The sequence below is a fragment of the Pieris rapae genome, chromosome 17 (genome assembly GCF_905147795.1).
Source record: "Pieris rapae chromosome 17, ilPieRapa1.1, whole genome shotgun sequence".
Classification (NCBI taxonomy): Eukaryota; Metazoa; Arthropoda; class Insecta; order Lepidoptera; family Pieridae; genus Pieris; species Pieris rapae.
The window spans coordinates 8,400,028-8,418,586 of record NC_059525.1 but is presented as its reverse complement, the minus strand read 5'-3'; the positions used below and the strand labels follow the sequence as shown (position 1 = coordinate 8,418,586).

Here is an 18,559-nt window from a genome sequence, read left to right as displayed (position 1 = left end):
ATATTATTTTATTGTGTAATTGTCTTATCTTGTTTATGTTTTTAATTGTGTTTTTTTTAAATTCCTATTTTTAGCAAAACTGATGTTTACATATATTGTATCGTACGTATTAGATAGAAGATTTTATAAAATTATCAGTAGAGTTCGTAATATGTATGATGTTGTAGATAGACTTAATAAATAAATAATATAAATGATTTAAAAAATATATAAAGTTCACAAGTTCGTTACACTTACGAACTTCGTAAGGCGGGCACCAATAAAATCGCCACCAGTGCCACGGTTTTAAATAAAGTTATGGTAGATAATTGAACTGCAAAATGTTTAAGAATGAATAATTGAAAACAAATAGGTTATTATATAAAATAATTAATTTATAATTGGTTGTTGTTATTTAAAAAGCTGCATATAGTTAATTACTGTCTGTGGGTAGTCGCGTAATTAATTTTTTATCTGCAATTAAAAGTCATCAAGATCGTTGAAAATTGAATATCTGTTTCCTATATTATGTCTATTTGTGATATTATTAAATTAATAGGGTTAAATTTAAGTTACAGTTAATTAACTAAGCCGACTCAGTTAAAAAATATAGGTTTCTATACTTTTAGAACAGCTTACTAATTCTTAAAGGGCCGCGATCGCACTTGCGAGCCTTCTGGAAATGTGAGTGTCTATGGGCGGCAGTAGAAGCATGCGACTGAGAAGAAAAGAAGAAGAGAACTACTACGAATAACTTACCTAATTGAAGAGGACAATTAAAACATCAAAATAAAGGTTACATTTATTAATTATTATTAATCCCAACAATCATTTTCTTTGAAAGCCGTTACACACTGTGCCGTACTTTTACTATCAAACTTATCTAATACCATGTCTTTTCTTATTTCTATATCTTTCCTCTTCAAACTTGCGGCCTTCTCTTTCTTTTTCTCTTCGGATACTTTCCGCCCACCGTTGGTCTGAATTTCCCGCGTTTTTTCCTTCCCGGTTTCCTTTTGGGGAATTTCTGGCCTCTTAAGTGGAGGCTCTGACTCCTCAACCTATAAAAAGTAATATTTTACGTACTTCACTTGATATTAAATTTGTTTATGGTACATCGAATAAGAGTGATTTCACAAAATATCTTTAACTTTCATTAATAACGATTACTTCAACAACATTAAGATTTCTGTCAAAAATACAACACGTTTCATATTTAAGACATCTGATAATTAATCAGACTATAAAACCAATCTTCTGTCCCTCATAATCATAGCAAAACCAACATTTGATAGAAAAAGACAAATTACAATAATTAAAACATTGTAATAAAACTAAAATAATAACTTTTAATTAAATCTGAAAATTATTTCGTCTCTTCCTGTCAAATATTTTTACACTGTGATGAAAAGAGATAGATGACTACGGTAAACATTACTAATACGATCTGGCACTCAAATCCGCCATTTTGAAAGGTTTCCCGCCTAATCGTGTTTTGACAATGACAATTTTGACACAACAACAATGGCCCAAAATGAATTTTATTTTGTTACCATTATCCGTCAGTCAACTGAAAAGAGTAAGCCCAATCAACAATATTATTCTTATTCACAAATAATTTTATTACAACAACAATTTATCATCAAAAGTCTTTCCTTTTCTAACTGCAGATTTAACAATATCTTAAATTTTCCACAACTTTTTAAAAATAGGCTTAATGTTTTTTTTTATTAAAGGCATAGGACATCTACAACGGATGAGGATGAGATTCAGACACGGTTGAATCCGAGTCGCAATCAAGACAGATAAAATCTAATTAACATTATCGTATAGAGAAAAATAAAACTTCATAAGATTTATTTTGTTTTTAGTATGATTACAGATATTTTTTTTTACTAACCTGTAAAGACTGACATAAATATCATAATATGTTATAATACGCATTCATTGTAAAATCTTTAAAGAATATCATCAATAAAATATCACCATTAAAATAAATTTTAACACACGTACTAATTTGATTAACGTAGAAACCTGTGCAATGTGTTAAACATCAATTCATTATTATCAGTATTTTAGATTACATAAGTCAGTTTGGTGACGCCAATATAGCAGTGACTTCAAGTATTTTTAATACAAATCTGAACGTGATGGACTCCATATAGTAGTTCTGGTCTGCATCTCACCCTCAAACCCTTAATTATATGTGAACCATAAAACAGTACTTTTCTAAATCCTTCTAAATATTACTTAATAACGTTTTATTTTTTCCATAAACATTAGAGCAGGCTTACAGCGGTAGACAATATACCTGGAAGATCCCAGAAGACGTGCGCTTCCTCACGACTTTCTTGCCAGGTGTGCTTAAGCTACTGGATCTCCTGCGTTTAATCGGCGAGCCAATATCAATGCAATGGATACCTTAAAAATAAAAAACGTGAAGTAATGACCGAAGTAGGACATATAATCTTTTACAACTACTTTTATACTATCGTGAAAAATATACGATTAAACAGGGGCCGCTCTAAGAGTTTACCAATAGACTTACTGTCTATGTGCATGCTACTACAGACTAAAAAAGACGACGGCGTGTGTCAAACTCAAGAGGCTGACAACCTTATCTATTTGTTAAAACAAGTCATAACGGAACAGATACAAAATATACAGGTAATGTTGTGGCGTCACTCTTTTTTTGTTATAAAATAAAGATCGTTTTTCAATTTGAATTAGTTCCTAGATATTCAACCATTGGCCTTCATAATATTAATAATATTATATTATTAAATAATTCACGTACCGTCATCGTTCCGTGAAGCGTCGGTTTCATTTCTGTAATAAAAGTAGAAAACGAATGAGCAAAATGGGAAAAAATGTCATAAATTATTCAATGCAAAAAGCAGCCGAGCCCAAACCGTGCGAACACATTCCTGCCTTGTGTCCAATTAGTTAAGCAAAAAATTTCATACATTTATACACTCATACATCTTAATAAGAGGTTCATTTGATCGCTAAGCGTGCATTTAATATTATTTATGTTCGTGAGGGCTGTTATCAGACTTAGATAGGCGAATTGCCGGATTCGATCTCCGGATGGAAAACTGAAATCGCCTATACTGGATTCGATGTCGATTACGAACAATCACAACAGAAATAACAAAGAAAAGACTAAGGATGAAATAGAGTGGCACCCGAGGGACGGTAAATAAAATAAGAAGGGGAAAAACAAAAGATGGGAGGACGATCCACCAAAAGGATGGTTAAGGTCTGCCAAGGAGAGACGTGGAAACAATTTAGGCCTATGTCAACATACAACCTGACCAACGTCGTTGCTAATAAATTTATTACTTTGCTACGAGAATTAGATTTAAGAATACTCAGCCAGCCATTAAATCGCTTTTATTATTATTATTTATCAATACTATTATTTTAATGCAACAAAAGAGGTAATTGTTATAAAATGACAATTTGGTCATTAATATACAAGTTATGATAGGTTAATTATGACCCAAGGAAATGTCATACAACCGGCAAATCCTTTACCAAACCTCTCAAGACATAACTAAAATACACTGAGTTATTAGTATGATATAGGCGTGCAATAACAAAAATTAACTCGTCTCTATTGGGAATCTAATGTAATTCATATAAATTGTATGTTTACATAATAAATAACATTTGCTTAGTACATAACTTGTAAGCGTAATGTAAAAACTTGTCACGCATGAGTTAGACCAACAGCTGACTGTATTCTAATTCTTTAACACACAAAAACTAAATAGAGAACAGCTTTACAACTAGTTTAACAGTCAACATACATATAAATTTAAATCAAGCAAAAACTTTTTTATGTAACAGGAATCAAACGAGACCGGGGCTCACTTGATGTTTAATTAATAATGCCCATGGACACATGAATCACAGGAGGCTAGCGATACGGATGGCAATTTGTATTTTGCCTTGACGTCCGGTGAAGAAACTCAGCTGCAGGTATTAGTCAGAACAACTCGTCTAAACAATATCCATGGTAAATGCGGTGGAAGTTACAGAGGGATCCCACATATCTACGCCAAACCAAATATTGTTTCAACTTAATATAAAATATTTCGCAATATAGCCTATAGATAACTATCGGCAAATTTGAATACAGAATCGTAGATAATCGAATTACCATAAAATTGACATTGACAATCCGCACAACGCTTTGCTCTGTGGATTTTTTTTCTGTGATGCCTATTTAATTGGTACGCTAATTGTGTCCTGTGTATCCAAGGAGGTTAGTATTCACCTGTCGCGGGAACACGTCCCGAATTACAGCACACTCACGATTACCGTGCGGCTGCCACTTTATTTTTAATTGTGTTTTAGCACCTTGATTCTGCTTTTTATTCAAAGTGTTTAATGTAATTAAGCGCGCATCTATTCAGGGAATTTAATTTTGCTACTGTATTTTAACGTAAATTTACCATAATACGATCCTTTTTTTATTTGTTATAAGACATTTAAATATTTTTTTTACACTAATTTTTTGTTATGAATTTTATCGCATAATTGCTCGTTTCATTGGACTTATCCTGACAAAACAGAATTCTTTTATACATTAAATTTGATGATGATCTATTAAACCTTTCCTATACCTATTTAAAATTAAATATTTCCGAACAACTTCAACTTGGGATCTTTCAAGAAAAGAGCGTACATGGGTATTAAGAATAGTCATAAAAGGCCGGCAACGCACTCTATCACTCAACATCAGCCCTCCTATCAGTTTTCCCCGTTCTATAATAAATGTCTCCATACAAAATATTAGCTTTTTTTAATCATTTCAATTACGTGTTGAATTGCTCTTTTCTGTTTGACTGAATAGTTCAATTTGAATTCAAATTAAAAAAACATTTATTAATGTAGGTAACATAATGTACACTTATGAACTTCAAAAAAGAAATATAGTTCATTCAATGCGTGGAACGGAAGAGAAGAACTGGCAATAAACTCTAATAACTTTACAACATTAAAAAAGTGCGCGAACCACTAGGAAGTTAATGCTTCAAGGGTCATGAAAGGGCAACCAGGCCGGTGGTCGATACTGACCCATTGCTTAAGCTACCGCTTAATGCATTTATCAAAGGGGCCAAATAAGGCATATGACGTTAGATAAGCACCTGAGAGGATAACGACGCTCCTATGCCACTAATAAGCCATACGATCGTCGTTAATAGATCAAGAACAGCTGTTCTGACTGCTCTCAGATGTTTCTATTAAACACGATAATTATTAATGGTTTTAAAAATAGTTAGTATTATTTATAAGACACAGTATTAATATACTCGCAGGCAATACGTGCGTACTTAAGTTTGCACAATTTTAAGGAATTATTGTAAGTGTGAAATTCTAGTCATTTAGTGGAATTATCGTTGTTATGATATTTTATTAATTTAGACATATTCCCATAGTTTTATATTTTTTTATAAAAACGCGACTATTAAGCTATATTCATTTTATCATATTTATCATATTTTTTTAAGATACAACATACAAAAATACATACAACCCCTAATTTTCACCGCTCTATAATCAAACCCTATTTTTATTATTGTAAATAGTTTTTTTTTATGGAACTATAGAAATGTTTTCTAGAAACAATATACATGGCATATCTATAATACATTAAAAATAGTTATTATAATCTAAGAGGACAAGAAAAATGCTTTAATATACACCTGGTCAAATGTCATTTAGTTATCATGTTTATTAGCTTATTTATAGTTAAATAACTAATGTCTATTTGCATAGAACACTACACCTGCGGTTGCACTTCCGTAGTGTGAGATTACGAGAGCATAGATTATTGTTTGAATTGAAACTTCTTTAGCGGCGCGGCGTTGGAAAAAAAAATACCGTCACATTTTTCGGTTACGCCTCACGTTTTGCCATTAATTACAAAAATATATAATAACGATAACAATGGTAGTAATTCTATTACAATTAATGAAATTCTAATTTATAATATGTTAGTTAATTTACAAGAAATTTATAATATATTTCTGTTTATTTTAGTTTGTATTTTCGTATATTTCTATTTATTTTAGTTTGTATTGTAAGAGAAAGAGGACCACAAAAAAGGTGGGACGACGACATTAGACAAGTCGCGGGAACAACATGGGGTAGAGTGGCCATAGAAAGGCCAGAATGAAGAAGATTGGACCCAAAAGTGGAAGAAAAAGACAATCTACGAAAAAAATAATAATAATAATGCTATGTCCCATGTATAATAAAAAGGCTATAATTTAATTAAATATAATATAATTCTGTAAATTTAATTAACTGGTTTTGACATACAAAACCCATTATCGATTACGAAAAAATCAATAATTTAAAAATACATTTATCTAATAATTTAATACACGAAGAAACACAGTGTTACTTTGCACACAATTTACCGTCTCAACAAATGAAAATACGCGTCAAAGCCTGGTTTCTGTCACTATATATGGTCTTAATTAAGCCTCATATGAAAACAAACCGTTTCATGTTAGACCCATAGACGCGTGCGTAGAAAGATTTATATGTTATAATGTTTATTTCATAACACAACCTAGCCATTATGGTACCGTCCCCGCTTTTAATTTAATAACGAAATGGATACTTTTCTTTAACAAAATCCCAGGCTATTTCATCTTTGTCTTTCAATAAATTTAAGAAATGTATTAAAGAAAAAGCTGACTATAAAGTTAACGATTATCTAGGCCTGGGTGCCAGGCAGGTTTTTAATTAATTTGCAATTTATTTAAAAATAAGTGTTGTTTGATGATTTGCTATTTTAAAAGAGTACTGAGATTTGCGTGCACAAGCCTTTTCTCTCGGCCTACACCCTCTGTCTTTGCCGATAAGTAGGGATGCCCATTCAACGTACTTGTAACCGATACAGACTCAAATCAGAATATCAAAAAATATGTACTAATTTGCTAACTGACCAGTATATTTACGTTAAAATCATTATTAATACATTTGTAGTAAGCCCTTATCATATTTACTCTCACTTTATAACGTATTTAATTTAATTATTTTTTTTTCTTTTGTAAATATTTGAACCTTTCCGGTTTATATTTCGTATTACATTTTTGACTACATTATATTTATTGCCAGTTCTTCTCTTCCGTTCTACGCCCTCGATTTGAGAACTGGCAGTAAATGTCAAATTAGAATCATTTAATGTGTATCTTTTTTTGTCGTTCATAAGTACATTATGTGTACATTATGTTACCTATATGAATAAATGATTTTTGAATTTGAATATGTTTAGTACAATCGTTATATTATGTTGTATATAGGTAATTTATGTTAGCTGTAACACGAAATAAATAAAACCTGTACCACCGATAAATGATAACACTGCAATTTCTTTACACCGTTCATTTGTTCAACACTGACAGGAAAAGTCAAATATAATTAAAATAACTTGTCCTCATAATTTGCATGTATGACAAATTAAGCCGAAACTGTATTCGCTTTCATGGAATATCGGAGTCGTTATGTCGTGCGGAATTTTATTACAAATATAATTGTAAGCACAATTTATTTATTAGCGTTAATATTGATCGATCATTTCTGAACACCTGTGTTGTTGCTGTTAGGCGAATTGGTTTTTATTTAAAATTACCAAACAAAAATCTTTGACAACGGTATTATAATATATATGTTCACCGTGCGATTCTCATCCCTGAGATTCGATCCTGGCTGTGTACCAATAGACTTTCTGTCTATGTGTGCATTAAAATTGCTCGTATGGTGAAGGAAACGACGATGTATTCGACGGCGTGTGTCATAAGGTTGATCACCTACTTGCCTAAATGACAAATATGTTGTTCTAAACGATGTCGTCGTAAGCGGTGTCGGCAGTAGTTTCAATTAAAGTATAAGGATTAATTATTTTCGATGAGGTTACAACAACCTTGAAAAAATACACGAACAGATACAGTTTATTTTATGTATCTATACTTCGTTGCCATAATATACGTATAAAAAAATACAAAAAGTAAGTAGGTTACACAAGTTATTAGGCAACGGGGGGCCTTATCGCCAGCAAGCGATTTCTTCCAGGCATTCTAATATGAAACCATAAAAATTAAATAAACAGAGGGTAAAGTACAAGACGTGCACAATTAAAAAAAGAAAATAAAAATAACATGTAACGATAACTAAAATTTAATAAAATGAAATCTAAAGAAAAAAATCTAATAATATGTATAAACAGACATGTAAAAGACTCTGCCATAGGTTAACTGACTCACAATTAATGTAAGTAGTAGCTAATTCCGAGGCAGAAGAAACATTATTAAAAAGAAGATTTTTACATAAATTTAAAGTCTCGTCGAGTAAAACTCGTTTGATATAAATTCTTAGTAAAGAAGGGGTAATAGAAGTCAGTTTTATGAATAGGAGTTTCAAGAATTAGACTATCAACACTGTGTGTTCGATATAAAGTGCTTGAATGAATGACATATTTTTATATGAATTCCTAGTTATGTACCCGGCATCCAGTATTTTTCCCACATAGCCGGTGTTTTAACTGTATGAATACTTTAATAATTACTTTAAAAAAACGGATACTTAAAAAAGACAAATTCCACATATCGACGATAACAAATACAGTAGCATAAGTGTCATATCTCAATCATGTAAATACGTAGCTTTAATTAGCACTATGAAAAAGTAATTATAAAACAGGTGTTAAGCATATTTGACTTTTTATAGAACTACAACATATTGTGTAAATAAGTAACATAAATGAATATTTATAACATAATTTTAACGATATATGCTTTTAGTAAATGCTTACCGCTGTCTGGAGACTTCGATCTTTTAAAATACAAACAAGATAAAAAACTAAACTATTGTGTTCTAGAAAAGACTTGTTTTGTTTATTAAGTAGGTATCTATAACTGACCCGGCTAACTTTGTTCCGGCTAGTCTAATAATACCATGGTAACTTGAGTTAAACTGAATTAATGGTCTAAGATACGGCTGCAGGATTATTACTCCTCGGTTATTTGCTAAAAAACATCTTTTTTAATGTATTTTTATAATTAGTAGAATGTATAACTACCAAGTTGCTTATCAAAATTTGTTTATCCGCTAGTATTTTTAATTAAAATTAATAATAATTTTAATTAAAAATACATACAAATGAATTCATTCAAATCGTTCCAGCCATTTAAGAGGAGTTCAGTGACACACACACACAGAAAAATTATTTATAATTATATATAGTGTGATTTTACCTAGCCTGCCTTTTAGTTTATACCAACATGGAACATTTTGCTATGCTATCCCACAGAAAACGTTTTTTCTGTCAATTTTTCTGTGTTTAAAACCAACAAATAAAAAATAGGGGTTTTTTGTAGAGGGGTGAAAATTAAGGGTTGTATGTATTTTTATTTTTGTAAATACAAAAAAAATTGTCTAAGAAATAAAAATATTTGGCTGGACACTCCTTTTTCCTTCAAGAAAAGAGCGTACCAATTCTTAAAAGGCCGGCAACGCACTCGCGAGCCCTCTGGCATTGAGGGTGTCCATGGGCGGCGGTATCACTTAACATCAGGTGAGCCTCCTGCCCGTTTGTTCTATAAAAAAAAAAAAAAAAAGGTTCGAAAGATAGATAGTAGCCGATTCTCAGACCTACTGAATATGCATTATTAATTTCATAAGAATCATTCGAGCCGTTACAGAGGAGTATGGTAACAACATTTTGTGACACGATAATTTTATATATAGAGATAATGTTACTGTAGTGTATTCACAACATAAATAATTTTTCCACACTCACATGTGAGATCTAAAGACATTTCGTCTCATATGTCAACTACAGTTCGGTTCTATAGCAGAATCACACTTGCCCTACATCAAATGACATTCTTTTAATTACATTTGGTTTAAACAAATCAGTTAAGACACCGAACATTTTAGGTTCTGATTAAGGACGTTGCTACCAGTATTTATTTTACAGCGCCATACTAAATCTTCGTTTACACCTGGTTAGGGCAGGCTTACATGCACCTTCTCGCGTTACAAATATTTCTAGGAAGACATTTTTCAAGGCTCTTCTGCTTTATCATTTACTATATTTTACATATTGAAATATCATAGTGGTAAGTAAGCCGTATACTTATTTCAAAACATGAATAGACCTACATTATTCCAAGTAATTACTAAATCTATTTTTCAACGTTGGCACAGAAATTTGAAACAATTATCTTAAGGGATAATACGGTACAAGAATTTTTAAAATCTCTTTGTATTGGAATGTACAGTAAAACCAGCGCTTGTATTAAATCGACTAAGAGAAATTATTGTTGAAGCAACTGTTATCAATGGAAAATAAATGATTTTTTTCTATGATTCATTCATTTTTAATTAACACTTGTACGCTAATACCGTGAGTACAAGTATTCAGAGTCGTTACTTAGCGCTAAGAATCGTAAAAACATGTTGCATGTTAACCTAAGCTAATCGCGAAATAGTTTATATATATTTTTTATTTTATTTATCATAGAAATACACACATTATCCTTACAGACTCTGTCAATACGATAATGCGAGAAACATTTAATAAAATATAATAAAGTACATATATAAAATTAAACACATAATATATACAATATCGCTACTTTGTATTCACTCTGCGAACATACAAATATGTCGATATATAGTTAGTTTAAAATCTATTAACTCTGCAGGCAAATATATATTAGAAATAAAAACGAAACTCAGAAATTTGAAATTTTATATACCAGGGGAACAAACGAAATGCAAACGCAATCCGTTGATATGCATGGCCGACCTTTAAGTTAGTAAACAATTTATTGAAATTATCACCAGTTAGGCATACAGCCAAACTCCAAACCGTAAATGGTATATTTGATTTCCAAATTCACAAAAGGACACTTTCCTTAATGCGATAGTCTTATACGGATATCTCCTAATTCATATTGGGCCAATTGAGCCGATCACGATTTTGCTGTAGACACCTTTGAGCTTAAATAAGTGCTTTCAATACACGCCTTTCTTGCATTAAACATAGCCCTTTTGATCTTTAGATGTCTTTCATTGCATCTATGTAAAAATGTAATTATGGTAATGCAGTATTCAAATCAAAAATTCAAATTATTATTATCATTGGATTTGGTAGTCTAACAAAGTATAAATATGCCGCTATTTTGCCTCATGTCAAATCAAATCAAAAATCATTTATTCATGTAGGTAACGTAATGTACACTTATGAACGTCAAATAAGAAATATACATTAAAAATGCTTCTAATTTTACATATACTGCCAGTTCTCAAGTCAAAGGCGTAGAACGGAAGAGAAGAACTGGCAATAAACTCTATATAACCTGCCTTTATTATTAAAGAATAACGAATAAATTCATTAGAAAACAATATTATGTACGATTCCATGATCATCACGGTGCTTTCAATAAGATTTTATTTTAACTCTATATTAACCACTCGCGTACAACATCACGCACTCGCGAATATGAGCGACAATAAAATGTTAATTTCCATGTAACGAATAAACGCAATGTTAGAGTAGAAGAGATTGCCTACGTCGGGCTGTGTGGGCGTAACCTACCTACTACCTACTTAAGCACCGAAGTCACTACACCAACATTAATTATTAGTACATACGACGTTCGTTAATTCTAGAATTATATACTGGAAGAAATCGCTTGTTAGCGATAAGGCCGTGCGTTGCCTTGTGCAATCTGTTTTTTATATAGTACTAGCGAGAAATCTGAACGACGTTCAGACAGGAGCTGCCGATTAAAGGGTCCTTCAAGAAAAAAGCGTACAAATTCTTAAAAGGGCAACGCACTCGCGAGCCCTGTAGCATCCAGAATCCATTGGCGGCGATATCACTTAACATCAGGTGTGCCTCCTGCCCGTTTGCCCCCTGTTCTTTATAAAAAAGAGAGAAACAGAAGGTAACTAATATCTAAATGAAACAGCACAATTTTACAATTGTAATCATCACAACCACAACACAACTAAACTAAAATGAAAGAACCACACTATCGAAACCATTAAAAGAATTACAAATACTTCGAGTGTTTAAAGTCACCGTGTAAACGATTTCCAAGACATTTCAGTCGCGTGCGAGATTTGATCAAGTATTTAACGTTTCGTACACTTGTGCTCAAAAGCAAATTCAATTTAAATTCCAAAGCAGTGACATTAAAGGATTTATATAAAGCAGATGAAGCCTGTTCTTTAAACCAAAATTAATATTCGACACTCCAAATAACATTATTCATATATTAACCAAGTACGCTTATGAACGTCACAAAAAAAATGTTAAATAGATTCTAATTTTACATTTACTACCAGTTCGCAAGTCAAAGGCGTCTGTCACACTTTTAATCACCAAGTTTTGGACATACAAATTGTTTAATTTTGAACAAATAAATCCCAAGGTTTAGGATCTTTTAAATAATTGTCAAATTTATAAAAGGCTTCATCAAGAGAGTTTTGAATTTATTTAGCGATAATTGTCTAATTTCGCTTGGGAATTTGTTGTATTTTATGTAATATTTTCCCGGGATACCACAGCATTATGGACTACACGACGAACAAATATTTATTATATTGAGGGTCTGTTTCAAAATATCCGGATAAGTTCCAAATAAGCTATTTATTACTTATTGGTAGGAAAAACAATATTTTTGCTTTTCACGACCGTCAGATACCGCTATTCGTCATGAAAGGCGAAGTATCTTATTCGTAACTTTTATCTTTCGAATAATTTACGTGTTGCATAGGTATTTGGTACTTTATCCATACATTGTGAAACAGACCCCAAGTGTGGTTAGTGCCAAAATCAAGAAAGTATTTGACATTGAAATTTCAGACGAAGGGATATAATTATATCAAATGTGTGCTAAGTTGAACTATTTAATTTTGAAATTGCTTAACATAAGAAAAGCTTACGTTATCACTCAAATTTTATTTATATTAATATAATAGTACAGTATAATAAAAAAACTGATCACGAGTTTAAAATTAGTATTGTTAAATAAAAAAATCAGTTGTTGTATAGATTCATTAATAAGGCTTTAATAATAATAATGACCACACTAACAAGTAATAAATGATAAATGCCCTATAGTAGGTAATTATATTTCAACGGTATTCTGCTGGCGACTGTACGTCCGTGTACTTTTTCCTTAGTTTTAATGAATACAGGCGGCTTTTAATTATATATGCCTTATCGGTGAGGAGACACCAATAAAGGTGCTCCTTTTTATTGCGTTCCCTCGTATCAATTTGTTGCAATCAATTATAGATAGTGATAAAAGTGAGCTAAAATAATGATTTATGTTTACCGAATTTTCGAGGTGGAGTCGCGATTTATATATTTAATTATTAACACTTCGTTGCATACATAAATATGATACTTTTCACATAGTTAAATGAAAAGGCTAAGGCCGCCAGACTTATCGCTTTCGTGCGTTCTCTGCCAGGCAACGATTGAGAAAAAAAAAGATAAGGCAAGCGGAGTCCAAAAATACATAGGACATGTGTGTCAAGTGCAAAAATATAGTTATTTAGACAAAAGGAATGGACAATGCCAATTAAAAAATATGTTAACAGTGAACAGGACAGTATTTAAAAAAGGACCCATGAAAAAGTAAATCCCTCTATATAATGTATAATTTTGTATGTAATGTAAACCTTAGGTTACATTATATACAAAATATTAGTTCATCAGGAATAATGTGTAATCTAAAGGTGAAGGAAATTTCAAATCGGTCATGTAGTTTTGGAGCCAATTCAATGTAAACATACAATCAATACGAGTGTGAAAAAAAAATCAATTAATAACATTCTGTAAGCTTCATATAACCAACAACTTTTATTTCGAATAATTTAATTCGAATTTGGAAACTTATTTGAATTTAGAACACATTTCATTCTCAACTTGCCAAGTATCGTTAGTTTTAAAAGGCAACATTCTTTCACAGTAGAGCCCACACTACGATGGCTGAATAATTCATCCATGGCGTCTCGTGTTCCGTATCGTCTCACACATACCTATCGCAAACATGGTTACATCACTAGTATCTCTTCTCCTCGCCTGCCCTGTCACCACTAAGGGTGCGAACACATGAATAACATAAGCGACAGACTATAAAAATGATGTCCCATGTACAGGTAAGACTGTGTCAACATAATTTTAACGTATTTATTTATTAAAACTTCGTAGCAGAAAGAATAGAATTGTAAATTAAATGAAATGGATAACGGGCGGCCTTATCGATTTCGAGCGATCTCTTCCAGGCAACCACTTACATGTATTGTAAACACAGCTATATAGACGCTTCTTCAAAATGTCAGATTTTATGGCACCATTATTTTATCCTAGTTCCAGAAATAATAAGCAATATTTTGTTTTCAGGACAGAAAATGAATGTTTACAGGATTTTTTTTATAGAACAGGGGGCAAACGGGCAGGAGGCTCAGCTGATGCTAAGTGACACAGCAGCCCATAGACACTATCAACGCGGAGGGCTCGCGAGTGCGTTGCCTTTTAAGAATTGGTACGCTCTTTTCTTGATGGACCCTAAGTCGAATTGGTTCGAAAATACTTCAGCGGGCCGCTGGTTCCACAAAGTGATCGAGATGGTATGCAATAATTTCACTCTTTATTAACCTTCACTTTAAATACATGAAAAATATTATTAAAACACACGCATAACTGTACTAACATTACTTTTAAGATTCTCGGACACCTTGGCCTTAGTTAAATATACAACATAATATGCCTACTTGAGAAGAGAAAATATGTCAATGATAATACACATCAAATAACCTTTCTATAAATAAAATATATCAGTAGTACTACAACTTTTTTAGGTCCAGACCTAAGATTTCTGTAGCTCTTTTATGATCATGTCAATCCAATAGCCAAGTAGGTGATCAGCCTCCTGTGCCTGACACATGCCGTGGACTTTTTAGAGCTAAGCCAAACCGGTTTCCTTCCTATATCCGCACCCTTCGAGCAATTATTAAATGTACATATAGAAAAAACTACAATGGTACACAACCGGAAATCGAACCTACGACCTCGGTGATGAGTGTCACAGACTAACAAAGTTCGGCCCCCGAGGGTGCATTGACATAGATAGATGAAAAAAATACATTCAACTTGTTATGTTATGATTTAAAGCACTCACACTCCTTTAACAATTGTGGCCCTATAGCATTTCTTTAACTTTGTGGCCCGCCATTAAAAAAGGTTGCCTACCACTGGTATAGACAATAATAACTCAATCACGATGATTTAAATGATGTTACTCAAATATTCCCAAATTCCTTCCCGCTACCGCTACCGCTATCTCTCATCCCGTTAACGATATAACCGATCGCTTTGCGCGACCGCCGCTGATGCTATCTCTATATCTCATTAGCTAATAGCCACCAAGCCAATTACACTGAGTGACGTGTCCGGAGCAAATTGTTGCCGTTTTCAGTTCAAAGATTTCATCAGGATTAAATGAATAGTCAATTTATTGTCATTTTATAAAGGTGATGTTAAATGGAGGTACTTTCAAATTAATCGATATCTCATCATTCGTATCGCATTGTGTAGAATTCAAATTAAGAATTGAATAATCATTAGATAACCGTCGTCAATAACTTAATTAGATTTGTGTTCCTAGTCATACATGTTTATGTTTAAACATATAACAAGAGCTTTTAAATTGTTTAAACTGGAGTTAAAATTTGGTAGTACATTGGCACAGTTGAAATATCATTTTCATACAAAGGTCTATCCATATACGACGCCCCGGCCTACCATGGATAGCTTGTATCGACAGATGGCTATTATAATCAGTCGATTGGTTACTGGCACACTTTTATCAATATTTGGATTAAGATAGATATCTCAGATGGGCAAAAATGTATTGACATAGGCAGAGTTTGGGCGTAAGTCAACTATGAACTTTAACTATACAAATGGCCGGAAGAAAACTTTGTTTGTACTATAAGAAAGCTCTTCAGCAACGTAACTCACTCCCAGTTTCAACTGTATCTTGGGTCAGAGGGTCTGATTACCTGACAACCCTACTAAAAGTCCTTTCACACAATCGCAGGCGCCGTCGGGTGGCACCATTAGTACTGTCTGAATAAAGACGTTATCTGAACCCTTTGTGCGAATAACTTGGCATTTAGAAATGTACCTAACTGAGTTATATATCATGACAAATATTTGTACCATATAAACCTGGCTTTTCATTCAAATTATTTCTTTAAAATATTAAAGATGAGTTTCGTATTAATTTTACTCCAATACTGTTTGTCTTTGATTCTCAAACACAAATTCAAAACATATAGGTAATCATGTACAAGTCAACTGGAACTGGCAAGATACTCTCCGCCACTCTTTTTAATCGCTTGTTTGTAATGTATATACTAATTACGATTGATGAGTTGTAGCAATCGTTTGTTTTTGTGTTTATTATGTGAGAAAGAAGTTTTATTGAAATTTGCACACTAAAATGATGTATCTATAAATTTTAAATTTAAATTCATAATACAACGTACTTTAGTTTATTAGAGCAGTGTTGGCCTCCAGCATTCGACTCTCATACCTGAGGTCGTAGGTAGGAAAACATCGTGAGGAAACCGACATGTCTTAGGCCCAAAAGTCGACGACGTCTGTCATCTCCTTGTTCTCTGTATGCAGAATGTAAGTTGTGACTAGCTCACAAAATCGTTGTTAACATTTCGCAAAACACCATTTTCAAGTGATACCGTCCACTCAATACTCATTACGATAACATTTATCTGATCGGAGGGGACAACTCCCATTCTACAGAATATGCTATCAAGTGTTAATCCAAGGTGACAGCGCGCGCGCCGCAATATGACTCGAGGCCACTCAATACCACATAAAATTTGCAGGTCATTTTATCGTACATTTCAGATAGGGTATTATTGCACATTTATACAAGATTTGAGACTGTTAATATCGATAATAATTAGTTTATTACTTAGTTAAATCAATTTATTATTGATTTCCTTTTGTAAATGTTAAAACCTTTTACAATACAATCAAAATATGTTATAAGGAAGTCGACCGATAGTCGTAACAGTTGATGAGGTTATTAAGAACCTAATAAAATAGAATTCAGCCGGGAATTTTGATTTTTGTCAATTAAAAACGGTATGTTGCGGTATGCTAAACGATATCGTCGTAAATGGTTTTGACTGTATTCCATCGTTAGCTATGCTTTAGCATATTTATGTTAGGTGTTGGTTTTCGAAATAAATAAGACACTCGCAAAAAAGTACTTTGTTAGTTCTTGTACCAATGTATCAGTTAACAAGCACTTATAGACAAACATAACATACACGAAGAAGTACATTTAAGAACAAAATAAAGTTATAACAAAGAAATTGATTGAAAATGGGGATAGACCTAGCTCGTTTATCAGAACGCTCAATCTGGATATCGGTGAGTGGCCAAAACGCTTTCTTTGAAAAAGGTACACATGAGATAATGCTTGGGGTATCTAGTAGGTGTCAGTGCTAAAAACACAGCTTTCATACGAAACATTTCATTGGATTGCCATAACTCACTGCTAGGCAGCTCGACCGTAAAGTACAAACAAGAGGCACGGTGCAGTTTCCATAGATCATAGCTCCATTAATTTGGCGGGCTCACGACTACCGATACACCGGCTGCGACTAATGACTCATAAGGAACGGCTACACGATCGATGTCACGAGCTTTAACTCGCATCTGCGCAAGCGACGCGACGGAGGCGAGAATGCCGACCTACTTCGTGGCGCGCGCAGCCACAGACTAACTACAATAGGATACTGTGAATTCCTTAAATGGATGATATATTGTCTGTATTGTATAACGATTTGTAGAGCTAGAAAGTAACTAAGAAAAAGTATGTGTTTAATTAACTCAATTAAAAAGATATCATCTCATCATTATAAAGTGTTAAGCTTGAAAAACGTCCTAAAAATTGGGTATCAATCAAAAGAAGCAAGGTTTTATCTGATCTATTTAATTTTAATCACTGAAAAGTATAAAAATGACCTATCGAAAGACAACCTGACTGCTGATAACTGTGCTTAAAAAAAATAATGTTGAAATGTACGTTACCAATTGGGTTAAAAACTATGTAAAGGTGTGTTATGTTATTTGGTTTGTGAATAAAGGCTTTTCGTATTAGTTACGGAACACGAACGAGTTTGTTACCATGGCAACGATTTCTTCATGTCTAAACAACCTTTTTAATAACATTGTAAGTAAATGTATCTATGTATTAAAACGTACGAAATCGTTTACGGCTATAATTCAACACTCAATCAAAAACGAGCCAACAGTAGTTACCGTCAAATTGCTCAAGCGATAATCGAACGATGCCTTTATTACAGCGGGATTGTTTGGACTTTGACCTGAACTAAATTATATGTCAGTTACTTCTTGTAAGGAGGCTATTTAATACTTGAACAATGTATGAAACAATTCAAATGATCTCCATACTTTATATTTAGAGGAGTA

General features: G+C 32.7%; 1 protein-coding gene across 1 annotated transcript in view; it reads right to left on the bottom strand.

Moving 5' to 3' along the window:
- Positions 1-769: 769 nt before the first annotated feature.
- The window catches only part of LOC110997110 (poly(A)-specific ribonuclease PARN), a 30,684-nt gene continuing 12,894 nt past the window's right edge, over positions 770-18,559 (bottom strand). The window contains exons 12-14 of the mRNA XM_022265096.2: positions 2,777-2,808; positions 2,291-2,400; positions 770-1,040 (exon numbers count right to left, since the gene is read on the bottom strand). Of these exons, the coding sequence (XP_022120788.2) occupies positions 795-1,040; positions 2,291-2,400; positions 2,777-2,808 (388 nt within the window). The 3' untranslated portion in view covers positions 770-794. The remainder of the gene's footprint in view (positions 1,041-2,290; positions 2,401-2,776; positions 2,809-18,559) is intronic.